This window comes from Sus scrofa, chromosome 6, assembly GCF_054392235.1.
Source record: "Sus scrofa isolate SSC_HxYL_T2T_F1_AM1 chromosome 6, Sscrofa_HxYL_maternal_Yorkshire_Landrace_v2.0, whole genome shotgun sequence".
Taxonomy (NCBI): domain Eukaryota; kingdom Metazoa; phylum Chordata; class Mammalia; order Artiodactyla; family Suidae; genus Sus; species Sus scrofa.
In genome coordinates, this window is record NC_139388.1 from 141,075,842 (window position 1) to 141,088,390 (window position 12,549).

The 12,549-nt window shown below is 41.2% G+C and overlaps 1 protein-coding gene across 2 annotated transcripts in view; it reads right to left on the bottom strand.

Annotated features, from left to right (window-relative positions):
* Positions 1–3,349: 3,349 nt before the first annotated feature.
* The window catches only part of ST6GALNAC3 (ST6 N-acetylgalactosaminide alpha-2,6-sialyltransferase 3), a 569,262-nt gene continuing 560,062 nt past the window's right edge, over positions 3,350–12,549 (bottom strand). For both annotated transcript variants that reach the window (XM_021097752.2, XM_084964682.1), the window contains 2 exons: positions 6,659–6,766; positions 3,350–5,596 (listed from right to left, as the gene is read on the bottom strand). In XM_021097752.2, the coding sequence (XP_020953411.1) occupies positions 5,410–5,596; positions 6,659–6,766 (295 nt within the window). In that variant the 3' untranslated portion in view covers positions 3,350–5,409. The remainder of the gene's footprint in view (positions 5,597–6,658; positions 6,767–12,549) is intronic.

Sequence of the window (12,549 nt, forward strand, 5' to 3'; positions counted from 1 at the left end):
GAAACAAGAAACTGACTCTTACATCCTTTACACCAATCCTGGACTTTGCAATAATAGAACATGGCCTAGTGTTCACGACAAATGTAGATATTATCTGACTTACTCAAATATGTCCATACCTCAGGTGTAGGGTTATCTCTGATCATGAGTAGAATCAACATTAATTGAAGCCCTTGGTTTCTAGGAATAGACTCTTCCAATAAAGTCACTTAGGCATTTTTTTCATCTACTACTGTGTGCTAAAAACCAATCAACCAACAATGTAGTAGGACAAATACCAAAGAAGGAGGCATGAGATAAGAATTTAAGTCTCAGTACTGCCCTTATTCTAGTTTAGAGCCAGTGGCAAGTTACTTCACCTCTGCTGTCAGTTTCCTCACCTCCGAGATGCAGGAGTTTGATTGTTTCGTCTCTAAAGCCCCTTGCAGTTTTTTAAGTCTAGACAAGTTACCAAGGCTAGCACTGGCCCCTTCAGTCATGGGATCTATGTATACTATTAAAATGATGAGGTCTTGCCTTTTAAAACTGCAGTTAAGGGAAAATTATTTCTTCCTCCTGGCCCCGGGAGTATAAATCATTTATTGTGCTAAGACATGCCAACAACTGACACGAGACAACAGAGCATCTTCTTTGCGTTTGACATGCCACATTAAATGCAAATGGGTATGTTGTTTTTTTAAAAAAGTGAGGGGTTCCCATCGTGGCACAGCAGAAATGAATCGGACTAGGAATCATGAGGTTTCGGGTTTGATCCTTTCCTTGCTCAGTGGGTTAAGGCTCTGGCATTGCTGTGAGCTGTGGTGTAGGCCACAGATTTGGCTCAGATCCCTCGTTGCTGTGGCTCTGGGGTAGGCCAGCAGCTGTGGCTCCAAATTGACCCCTAGCCTGGGAATCTCCACATGCCATAGGTGTGGCCCCCCCCAAAAAAGTGAGCCATCTGATTATATTTTCTTGTTTATTAAAATTAAACTGTGCTTATAATTAACATCCAGTTAACACCACCAGGTGAGATACTTTAGTGCTTTTTTTCTATGGAAGTAACAAGTGATTCCCTTTGGATGGCTTTATACTCCTGGAAAGGTCAGCAAAGACTCCAATTCAGACTCTTGCTCTCACATGGGCTGATTCATTCCAAATCCTCAAAGAGCAATCTCCTTATATAATTTTCTTTTTTTCACAATGGTCACAGTTCTCTAGCCATATAATAAAAATCATGCAAATCTAAGTCTGCTCATGGTAAAGACAGGCTTATTTGAATAGGAGGACCAGCGTTCATTCACGTCGGCGTGAATGGAGCTTGATGTGCTATTTCTCAATGTGACTTTAGCTGAGCTGCAGTCGGCACAGTCTGTGATACAGATTGCTACACTTCCAGGTCTGATTTGTGACAACTGTGGCATCTAATTGTATCTTTACTTCTAGATTTAGCAGTTCCTCTAGCTTTATTCTTTTGGCCAGCCATTGCATATGATTTTATGTGCTCTTAGCATTAGCACATTTAATCTGGATTTTCTTTTTCCTTCAGGAATGAAAATGTAACCCAACAAATTTCGGATGAAGTCTAAAATAGATTTTCTGTGACTCTTACACATCAGTGAAAAATCAGGATTGCTACATCTTTGTGTATACACACACACACACACACACACACACACACACGGACTCTATGCTCATATATGCAAATTTCCCCTCAAATTGTTTTTTCTTTTTTGTCTTTTGAGGGCCGTACCCATGGTCTACACCATAGCCAACACCACAGGCTACATTGGGGCCTACACAGCAGCCACAGCAATGCAGGATCCAAGCCATATCTGTGACCTACACCACAGCTCACACCAACCCTGGATCCTTAACCCACTGAGCAAGGCCAGGGACTGAACCCATGTTCTCATGGATACTAGTCAGGTTTGTTACCACTGAGCCACAATAGAAACTCCCAAACTGTTTTTTCGTCAACAGGTTTGATAGCAATATAAAATCATATATTCTAAAAGGTTTCTAAATCACATTACATCATAACAATATAAATCATTACTACTTATCACTAGATTAGCTTAGAAGGGATTCAAACATTCATTTTTAAAACTCCTTTAAAATTTTCTTGCTTTTTTTTCGAGGATTCTGCAGAATTAAAATAAATAATATTTGCTTTATTATTTTTAGCTTGCTTGTTTTTATGTGATGTCAGAAAATTGTGGCCATTTTCCATAGTCCATTTGCCTAGGGCTTTGGATGGTATGGAAATATTTTTATTTTTCACACATTTAATTAACTTCTGGGATACATTCATATTGGTGATAAGTGAGTTCAGTTAATTTTTCCAATATTTAGGTGCTGGATGAAATCTCTTTCAGTTGACTAGAACCTATGGAATGGACCAGAAATTTGCATGAACGAAGTAACTGTCCTTGAATTGCTTCTTTGCCATTCTCTTCTCTATCAGTAAATCTTAGATGGCAAATTTCTCAACAGGAGAGAAATGAGACTTTGTATTTCTACAAGCATCAGGACACTGAGGGTAAAGAAGAATACGAAATGGAGGCAGAGAGCATGAAGACTGCAGAGAAAGATAAGTCATGTGATTCTATCAAATGTTGATGACACTGGAAATCATCCAGTTAGGGTCTCCATGTTGTTTTTTTTTTTTTTTTTTTTTTGGTTTTTAGGGCCACACCTGAGGCATATGGAAGTTCCCAGGCTAGGGGTCAAAATGGGAGCTGCAGCTGCCGGTCTACACCACAGCCACAGCCACACCAGATCCAAGCTGCATCCGTGACCTACACCACAGCTCACGTCAACACCAGATCCTTAACTGACTGAGCAAGGTCCGGGATCAAACCTACATCCTCATGAATGATAGTCAGATTCGTTTCTGCTTCCCCACAATGGGAACTCCTGAGAATCATCTGGTTTTTATTTCTCAATTTTAGAACAAAAGAGATGAGACCACAATAAAAAGTGTAGAATTGGAGATTAGTTAAGAGAAAGGGGAAGGGAGAGAAGTGGAGGCCCCCTTGCCCCCTCCAAAGGAAACACTGTCTATTTTACACACATATATTGGCACAAAGCCAGGGAGGCAGGGGGCAGCAAGTTTCCTTCATCCCAGGACACCACACGGTAGGAGATTCAAGGAGAGATTCAAGGCAGGAGATTGAGGCAGGAGATTCAAGAAGTTCTCAAGCGTTTCTCATCCATAAGGGCTAAAACAAACAGGGCCAGCCCTCCATTTACCGGGAAACAAAATGAATCACATTATGTCATTCCCTGAAACACTCTGATAATCAAGGGCTCCTTTTCACTTAAAAAATGGACCTTCTGGGTCACAACAGGGGGGATAAAACAGTCTGTATTTCAATGTGAACATTTTCATCTGTTTATTTTTCTTTGAGTGGGCATCTCTATCCATCATTAGCTCAAAACAACTAACATATATAGAACTGGAAATCACACAAGGAAACAACAAAAGAATAGCAATGATAACAGTCCTGGCAAGGGAAGTGGCACTTGGTCATTTTTATGGATGTGAGTATGGGGGGGTATTGAAATGGCAGAAGAGAGCAGGAAAGAGGACTTTGCCCAAGATGGCCCATTTCAAAGGTGCTCATCTTGGAACTTCACAGTGCGAAGTCCTGCAAAGACCTCCTGAGATGAAATGCATGGTCACGTCCAGCCTCCAAAACGTGCTGTAAATTAAGCCCAACTTTTGTCTTCTGAATCATTGGCAAGGATGTTTTTGGTCTCTCAGCTTCTCTCAGCAAATCAACCGTCTACCTTTTAATGTGCAATGAGTCCACGGAGAACGAAGTCGTCTTAAGATGGGGACAAGAAACTGGATTTCTCAGCTTTTATTCCATCCTGTTGTTCCTGCTTCCTCATTCTTCCCCCACTTAAATATAGCCATGAAAACAAACAAACAAATCCCAAAAATGCCTTTGTTCGCAGGGGTCCTAGTCTATGGCCAAGACCATCCTTGGGATATTTTATTTTTTGCATAATCCTAATATAATATATTGTATTTGGCACTGACATCAACGGGTTACTAGTCTACACAAATGCTATTCTATACAAATATTAGCAAGGGGAGAGATCTGGAATATATCAGAGTAGTTTACAAATTACAGGTCATCTGCTAATATGTCAGAATGCGTAAGCAACAGCCGGCGGGGGGGTGGTCATGAGAGTCACATAGGACAGCATATGTGAAAGGACTCCACATGGCAAAGCACTCTGGACATCAAGGTCATTCTTGTTATCATATAACAACTGATACACTCTACGGAAAATAAGCCCCAAGAAGATAAAAGCTCTGGTCAGATTAAACACAAGGAATCATTTCCTCTCCATGTCTAACAGTTGGCACTTGACAATGATAATGTTATGTATGGAGAGACACATCTTGGGCCTATAAAATAGAAATCTGAATATACAAATATATATTGGGAAGTATGGTGGGATATAAATTGATGTAAAAATATGCTTTGCTCTCCCTGTTTCACGATTTCAAAAAGCATACAATTTTGTGTTGTTGGATGTTGAAGCAGAGTTAGTAAACCCTTTTGGTTATGTTTTAAGAATGTTTTCACAGTATATGTTATTACAGTGTTGATATCTTACATGTTAAATAGCTCTCAAATATTTAGGACTCAACCAAAAATAACTAAACCTTAATACAGATGATTCTATTAACATGTTTAGTTATATTTTGGAGGACGGTAAGAATGGTGTGGTGAGAGTAGAAATTCATCAAGATGTGCCAGTTGGCCCATTTTGAATGACGTATTTGAGAGAGTCCAGTAATCCTGATGGGTCAGAGGTCCATGATCTCTTCCTCGTTAATTAGGAAATGGCCTGAGGCTTTAGCTGTAGGAGGTACTGCAGGAAGGTGGTGAGTCAGGAAGAGATCCCTCCCTTGCCCCCAGGTTGACCAGTACCTGTGGCAAGACCCCTGTGCCCAGGGTGCATTTCTTGGGTCAGTGTTTGACAATCAACCATTCTTCAAGATGGTGGAGCTGGTCAGGTTCGAGAGACTGCAGAGTCAATTCCCTTGGCTCATGAGGCCGAACCCCAGGGCTTTTGGAAGTTACTCACTGTTCAAGAATCCTGGGCAGCTTTCTTGAAGGATAATCTTTCTGTTTCACTGGTCATTGCTGTCATGTTACTGGCCTTCGTTTCAATTCCAGTTAAATTATAAAGTGCAGTATGTAATGTTGAACCTTCGGAAAGAACATAATGAACACGACCACCTTCCAATGGCATCCCAGGTTAAAAGTACCATCCGTATCTGAGAATGTACAGAAACTCGATCATCGCTGTTGCTGTCTCTATCATCAGCATCATCAGCATCATCAGCATCACAGTTGCAGTATCATGATCATGTCAAGTGGTGTGGCAAGGTCAGAACAGCCAACATCAAGACACTGTCCAGTTTGGGTGTGTAAATATTATCCTGTGTTTCTTGGCCCACTTAGCAAACACTTTCTTTTCAGTGATAAACCTATGCCCCCCATAGGGGGCATGTTCATGAAGGAAATATTCATCACATTCATCTCTTCCTTGTTCATAGTAATGGTAGGGGACTTTTCTATACCCTTCTGTCCTAGAGGAAAAAAAAAAAAAAGGAAAGGCAGGCTGAGATGAAGAATGAAGGTTTCATTTACAAGAATCCATTATGTGCCCAGTAAATGCATTTACTTGCAAACCTTTGCATGATTCTTGTCCATGAACTCAGTTAAAAGCTATTATGTATAAAAGCTTTTAGGAAGACATACCAGGTCCTTAGTGCTTTAATAAATCAAATGAAATTTATATATCATACCAATTACATGGCAAGCATCTAGCTCTCCTTTGAAGGAGGAAATGGTATATAATGCAAACAAACTTTGGATGGCCTGACTGCTTTTGCAGAGCTTGAAGAAGCTTAGCGATTTTTTGGAGCAAGATATTTGGTTCATCTGTGCTCCATTATGCTTATAGTTAGGGTAGAAGTAGTGGATGATGAAGATTGTGGCTTATTTACCATTTTGACAATATCATTAAAACATTCTCTGAATTATGTCATGCCAATTGTTGGTAGGGAAATATATTTCACTACCTCGATGAAGCATGGAAGGTTTGTTTTATTATCTAATTAGAGACTATCCCACCAACAGGCATATACTGTGGATCAAAATACCCATTTTAAATAAGGATCTGAAAGATTACTCACTAAGTAGTGAAATGCCATTTCCAGGAATTCTCATTAAGGTATCAGCTTCTCTGAGGCTCCAGGACATTTTGTCCTTCAAGATCAAATAGAACCACTGAGTAGATAGCCATCCATCAACCATTAGAGCAGCAGAAACAATAGTCCTGCTTTGCAAATTAAATCACCACTAAACTCATTCTGTATTTTTCCAAGCCACAACTCCCTGCTAAGCCATGAAGGGAAAAAATGTTCCCTCTGACATTTGACATTAGACAGTGGTAAATATTTTTCTTTTTATCATGCCTAAAAGTCACAACTTGATGCACTGACAATAAAATGTCATGTCAGCAAAGAACACTGGGAAATAATTGTTGCTTTATCTGTTTCTCAGATTTATGGTATTAAAATGAATGGTGATATTTTGACAAGATATCAGAATTGGAGATGCATAAAAATAATTTCCTGTGATCTTACTTGCAATAGGTGTCATTTATCATCCCGTAGACGTGAATGCCGTAACAGGCATCCATGGCCAGAATGAAGGTAAACCACCCGGTGCTGAGATAAGAGCCAGACTGGACTCTGTAGCGGGAACAAAAACAACAACACACAAAACAAAACCACACGGAAGACAAACACAGAGCAACAAGAAAGTGGCATGAGAAACGAGCAACCTTTTATCAAAAACATAACACTGGTTATCAGGGAAAAGCAGAAGGAAACTTGACAATCTGTCAAAGATACACACTTATTTTGAATTATCTCTGAATAATTTATAGGCATGCTCTCCCTCTTACTACCTTAAGCCTAGAAGCTATGGTGTGTGGAAGAGAAGCCATATGGCAAATATCTGAAGTCAAATAATCCTGCTTCCTTCAGGTGAAAAATAATTTATTTGGTTTTCCATAAGACACAAATTAGTGCTGTATATCAGAGGACAGGTTTTCTAAAGTTGCTTGGAGCCCTGATAGGAGCTGAATGATAATGGCGTTATCGTACTTTCTTGGACATATCACTTTCTCTGAGGCTTGCTGGGTTTTGGAGTGAAAATTGGATGCAGTGTAGGTGAAGGACTTGGTCTGTGAAAGCATCTGAAAAGTTTTCCCTCTCTGCTTTCCGGGCATCATGACACAAGACTCTTCCTTTGTAAGACCTATCTCAACCAGGCTCTTTTTATTGGACACCTACAATGTGCCCATTACTGTTATAGATGCTGAGGATACAATAGTTATCAAAACAACCAAAGCTTTTGTTTTCATGGAGGCCAGAGGATGGGATTCAGAGGTGGCTATGTTATAAAGATTGATTAGGGAAGATCTTTTTGATAATGCGAGCAAATATCTGGGGGAAAAAGGGGGCAGAGAGGAGTTCCCATTGTGGCTTAGCAGTAACAAACCTGACTAGCATCCATGAGAATTCAGGTTCGATCCCTGGCCTCTCTCAGTGGGTCGAGGATCCAGCATTGCCGTGAGCTGTGGTGTAGGTGGCAGATGTGGCTCGGATCCCGCATGGCTGAGGCTGTGGTGTAGGCCGGCAGCTGCAGCTCCAATTGGACCCCTAGCCTAGGAACTTCCCTATGGCACCAGGACAGGGAGAGTGAATGGGAAGGAGCTATGTACCTCGTACTAGGAAGGCAGCCTCATGTGCAGTCTTTCAACCCTCTCTTGGTCACATAACAATATGTCTTTTGGGCCTGGAACTCTTTCTTGGCAAGGAGGGCTCACAGCCTGTGCTGTTCGTATCACCTTGAGTGGGAATATCTTTCTCTGCTTCAGTCTCAACGTGTCCTCCTTTGTTTGGCTCATGCGTGTGTGTGTCATAGAGCACCTGGCCAACCTCACTGCTGGATCTGTCACCTGCAAAGAGGGGATGGGGTCCTTTGTTCTGTGGCACAAGGGGGGGGGTGCATGCAGGCCAATAGCCCCATTTCAGGTGCTGAGAGGGACTTGCTGACCATAGAGGCTCATGCCCACCATCACAGCTGATCTTGCTCTGTCTCTTCTCTAGGTGAGCACAGAGTTGTTCTACCCAGTGCCTGACTGTGGTGGGTTTTCGTTGGGGACTCCAATACCAAGATACAGTGGGTGGAAGTGTCTGGACTTCGACTCCTGGTGATAAGCAACAGATGCCACTTGCTTAACAGACCACGTGAGAGAAGCGCATTCCAGGGAGTTACCACAAATCTGAGGAGGTGTGCTGGAGTGTTTAAGGAAAAGTTGGGAAGTACAGTAACCAAGAGGAAGAGTGGCTGATGGAGTTAGATGCAGTGCTGATTGGAGGAGCCTGTCAAGTTCCCAATGGTTCAAGGGAATGTTTGATGAAAAGCTTGATCTCCATACTCATCTTTAGCCAAGATGACCCAATCCATCCAAAACAGATAACTGCCTGGCTCCTTAAAACTTTCCCCATATGGGCATCTGGGTCACCCCGGGTTATCTGGCAGCTGTGCAGCACCACTTCTAAGAAGGACTAAATTTCTTACTTTCCATCTAGGCTTTTGGGCCAACTGGAGCACACCCAGCTCTTCTACAAACTAACACTTGGCCACTGGCTACAGCTCTCTAGCCAGGAATTGTCCCCGCCGATGTCCAGCATCGTTGCTATGCTTCTCTAATATCAAGCGATCTGTGTGCTATAATTAGGACCCTGAATCCTTTGATTCTTTTTTTTTTTTTTTTTTTTTTTTTTAACCAGTGCCTAGGACCAAATTACTTGTGACAGGCAAGAATTTCAGGAGCAGCGAACTCGAAGTGGAGGTTGATAACGGGATTTTGTAACCTTTGGTTGATTTGTGAGGAGGCACAGACCCAGTGCATCTCTGTCCCACCCTCTCTGCCTATTTGTCACTGAATCCGAAATGCCCCTATGTAAGCAGACTTTCTTTATATCTCCTAGTGTGTTTAATGTATATATATGTATAACTGGGTCACTTTACTGTGCAGCACAAATTGACAGAACATTGAAAATCAACTATAACAAAAAAAAAATTTTTAAAAAGAAAGAAAGTATTCCAGAAACAGGATCACATGGAGCTGCATGTACTTTTCTCTATGATAGGAGCAGTTGCAGCAGCATGAGTTAGGGATGGGTGCGAAATGGGTAGGAACACATACCACAGGGAGGGGAAAGATGAAAGAGCAACTTTGCTGCTTATACAATTGGACCTGCAGTCAATCCTGCATTTTGGGGTCTGAGGAGGAGCAGCAGTGACAGGAAGTGCTTAAAGCACCATCTGCTTAGAAACTTGGGAGACATCGGAAGAGGCAAGGGTCTGGACTAAAAGCTCCCAAATCAAATCAAGAAATTTTGTCTCTGCACTGATTTTTTTCCAGTTATTCCTGTGGCATTGCATCCCTCCCCACATTTCTTGCCTTTGCCTTTGATTTTTTTCTACCTTCCAATCCTCTCTTCATTACCAGGCTGACCAAATCCTAGGAGAGGTCATGAAAAATTACAGCATGGATTTGTACATGACAGGGAAAAATGAGTCTCATGTATTCACCCATTCATTCATTTTTATCAACAAACATTTATTGGGATCCTATTATGTGCCACTGACTCTTCTAGAAACTGGTGAAAAATGTAGAATATTTTCTTAAAGAGCACATGGTCTAGTAGGGGAGGCACAGGTGTTAAAACAATGAATCATGATACAGTATAACCACGCGGAGCCCATGCGTTTCAGAGTCAGTATCAAGTGCAGATCAGAACTGAAGGGAGCATGTTAAGTTTCCCATTCCACCTGTGCCACTACTCAAATGTGAGGCTTTGGACAGCTTACTTGGCCTCTTTGGGTCATCTTTGTTTCCTTGTCTCTAAAATGAAATAGTTGAACTAAATCCTACCCAAAGCGTCTTCTAATTTTAAAATCAAATGATTCAGGGATCATCACCTTTGACAGTCAATATGTTTTAACTTTTCGCCATTTGGCAGTTCCATGTTCCATGCATGTTGAACGTGTAACTAACAAACATATTAATCAATCAGATATCATTTAATGCACATTTGTCTGATGGGAAGGCCACCAAATGCCTGGGGTGTGTGGCAAGTTTGCCTTTGCATTGGTAGTGGCCATAGTCATGACATTTTTGAAGGAAGAAGCTCCATGTTTTTCTTTCTACTGCCCATGGAAGGTGCTGGGATGTCTGTCTAAGACCAAAGGCACAACCATAGTATTGAGGGTGAAGCATACTGTGAGTGAGAAAAAAGTCTAAATTGGGGCAAATTATTTTTCTTTTTATGTGTTTTTCTAGGATCCATCCCTCCACAGTGTTGCTATCAAGGACCAAGATAATATCAGAGCCCGGGGATAAGGGGAGATCATTCGTGGTGTGACATATGGAAACTTCCTCTGCAAAATAAACTCCTCTGCCTCGTTCTGGTCCATCCCAGACAGTTATTTCTGGGAGTTCAACAGCCAAGCTTTCAGAGCAGAATCCTCAATGGAGAAATAAGGTGCAGTCATCGAAGTGTTTCTCTATATACCTCTTCTTAACTACAGGGAAAGACAGGCAGGAATTTCAGGGTTTTGCATCTGGTCAAAGATTTTTTTTACATCTCATCTAATAAGGAAATTTTTATGTTTCCGATATTGATTACTTTTAAGCCTAACCTGATTTATTTTGTTTCTGGATAGACATCATAATTAATTAGCTCAAAAGCTCTTCCAGCAAGCTGTGGTGCATTTGATTCAGAGTGAGAGGCTCATACTGCCCACGTGTCCTCTCTTACAAATAGCACTTAATTAGACACATTTTTTCCCCCCTGGTGCCTCACTATATTTGATATGTGAAATCATGTAAAGTTTTCTACCCATAATACTTGCTGGGGCAAGCAAAGTGGTTACTTCTCAAAACACTCAGAGCTAATGTCCATATAATGATACTTGCAGTGGATAATGTCACCTGCTGGATTAGCATGGGGATTCTTCCAAATCAATGCCAGGTGATCTGGGTCCCTAAGGAATTTCACTGCCCTGGATGGCACTGGCTCTGGGAATTCTCGTAGTCACACTGTTTCTAAACTCTCCTGCTGTGTGGATCTACTAGAAAGGAGGAAGCATAAATTATATACTCAAGTAGACCTTTTGAGGCTCAATAAAAACAACAACAAAAAGGCTTGAGCTGATGTATGTGAAGTTGTTTAGGCTTTCCAGCTTGTAGTGACTTAGTGATAACTATCAGATGCCTTAAAAATTCTAAAAGGGTCTCCTCTGGGGCGAAATATAACGTAATTTGTCACTCATGCACGTAGCATTCTGTACCAGTTGGCTATCAGCCATGGCACTTTTTATACTTTCCACATTTGGGGATCGATAAAAACAATTATTGTCAACTACAAATAAACAATCAAGATTCCCATAGGGATGTTAAAAGAATTTAAGCCCTTACTTCAGTACAATAAGAAAGCTGAAATTAATGCAGCAGGATAATGAACCATGCAGGGGAAAATAAAGGCAGGAGTGTTAAAAGGAAGCTATCAATCATTTGTTTCCACCAGCCAAGCTTTGCATCCCACTGCTCCTTGGTAATCAAGATGCTTACCACTTGGAAACTGCTTAAATTTACTTGTTCATCTCTTGAAAAAAAATGATGCTGTCAACACCTTGATGTAGCATATGCTTGAAGGCATATCATTTAAAATATGATCTTACATCTAGTTTATTACCAATAAAATATAAGCTACCATGCCCCTTGATGTTTACCCCTGTTCCTTGATGTCAAAAGGCCATCACATAGCCACAGGGATTCGTTGTCTGTCAAGCTAGCATTATTATTATTATTATTTTTTTTTTACCAATTTCAATATTCGTGGCTGTCAGCATCCTTCATTTACCTGCTCCCCTGCTTCTGAGCACACTCCCTCATCTTTGCCTTTCTGGAAACATACTGTGAAGCATTTTTTTCCTATTGTTTGGCAAGCTGGAACTTTCCAGTGAGTGACATTTCTCTTTTGGATAGTGTCAGGGAAGGAACTGAGGAAATGGAAATGGTTATTTTTCAAAGAAAACAGAATTAACATTACATTTATTATCTATTCACAAGATCCTCTAATTATTGAGGACTGTTAGCTTAATGACTTGGGCTCTGAACTCAAGAAGCTTATACTTTAATGGGCAAAATAATAACACCTTCTCTCTATCAGGATTGTTTGCTTTATTTTCTTTGGCTGCACCCATGGCATATGGAAGTTCCCAGGCCAGGGATTGAATCCAAGCTGCAGCTGCGACCTATGCCACACCGGTGACAAGACTAGATCCTTAACCCACTGCGCTGGGCCAGGGATTAAACTTGCACAGCCACAGGGACAACACCAGATTCTTAACCTGCTGCACCACAGTGGGAACTCCATCAGGGTTATTTTAA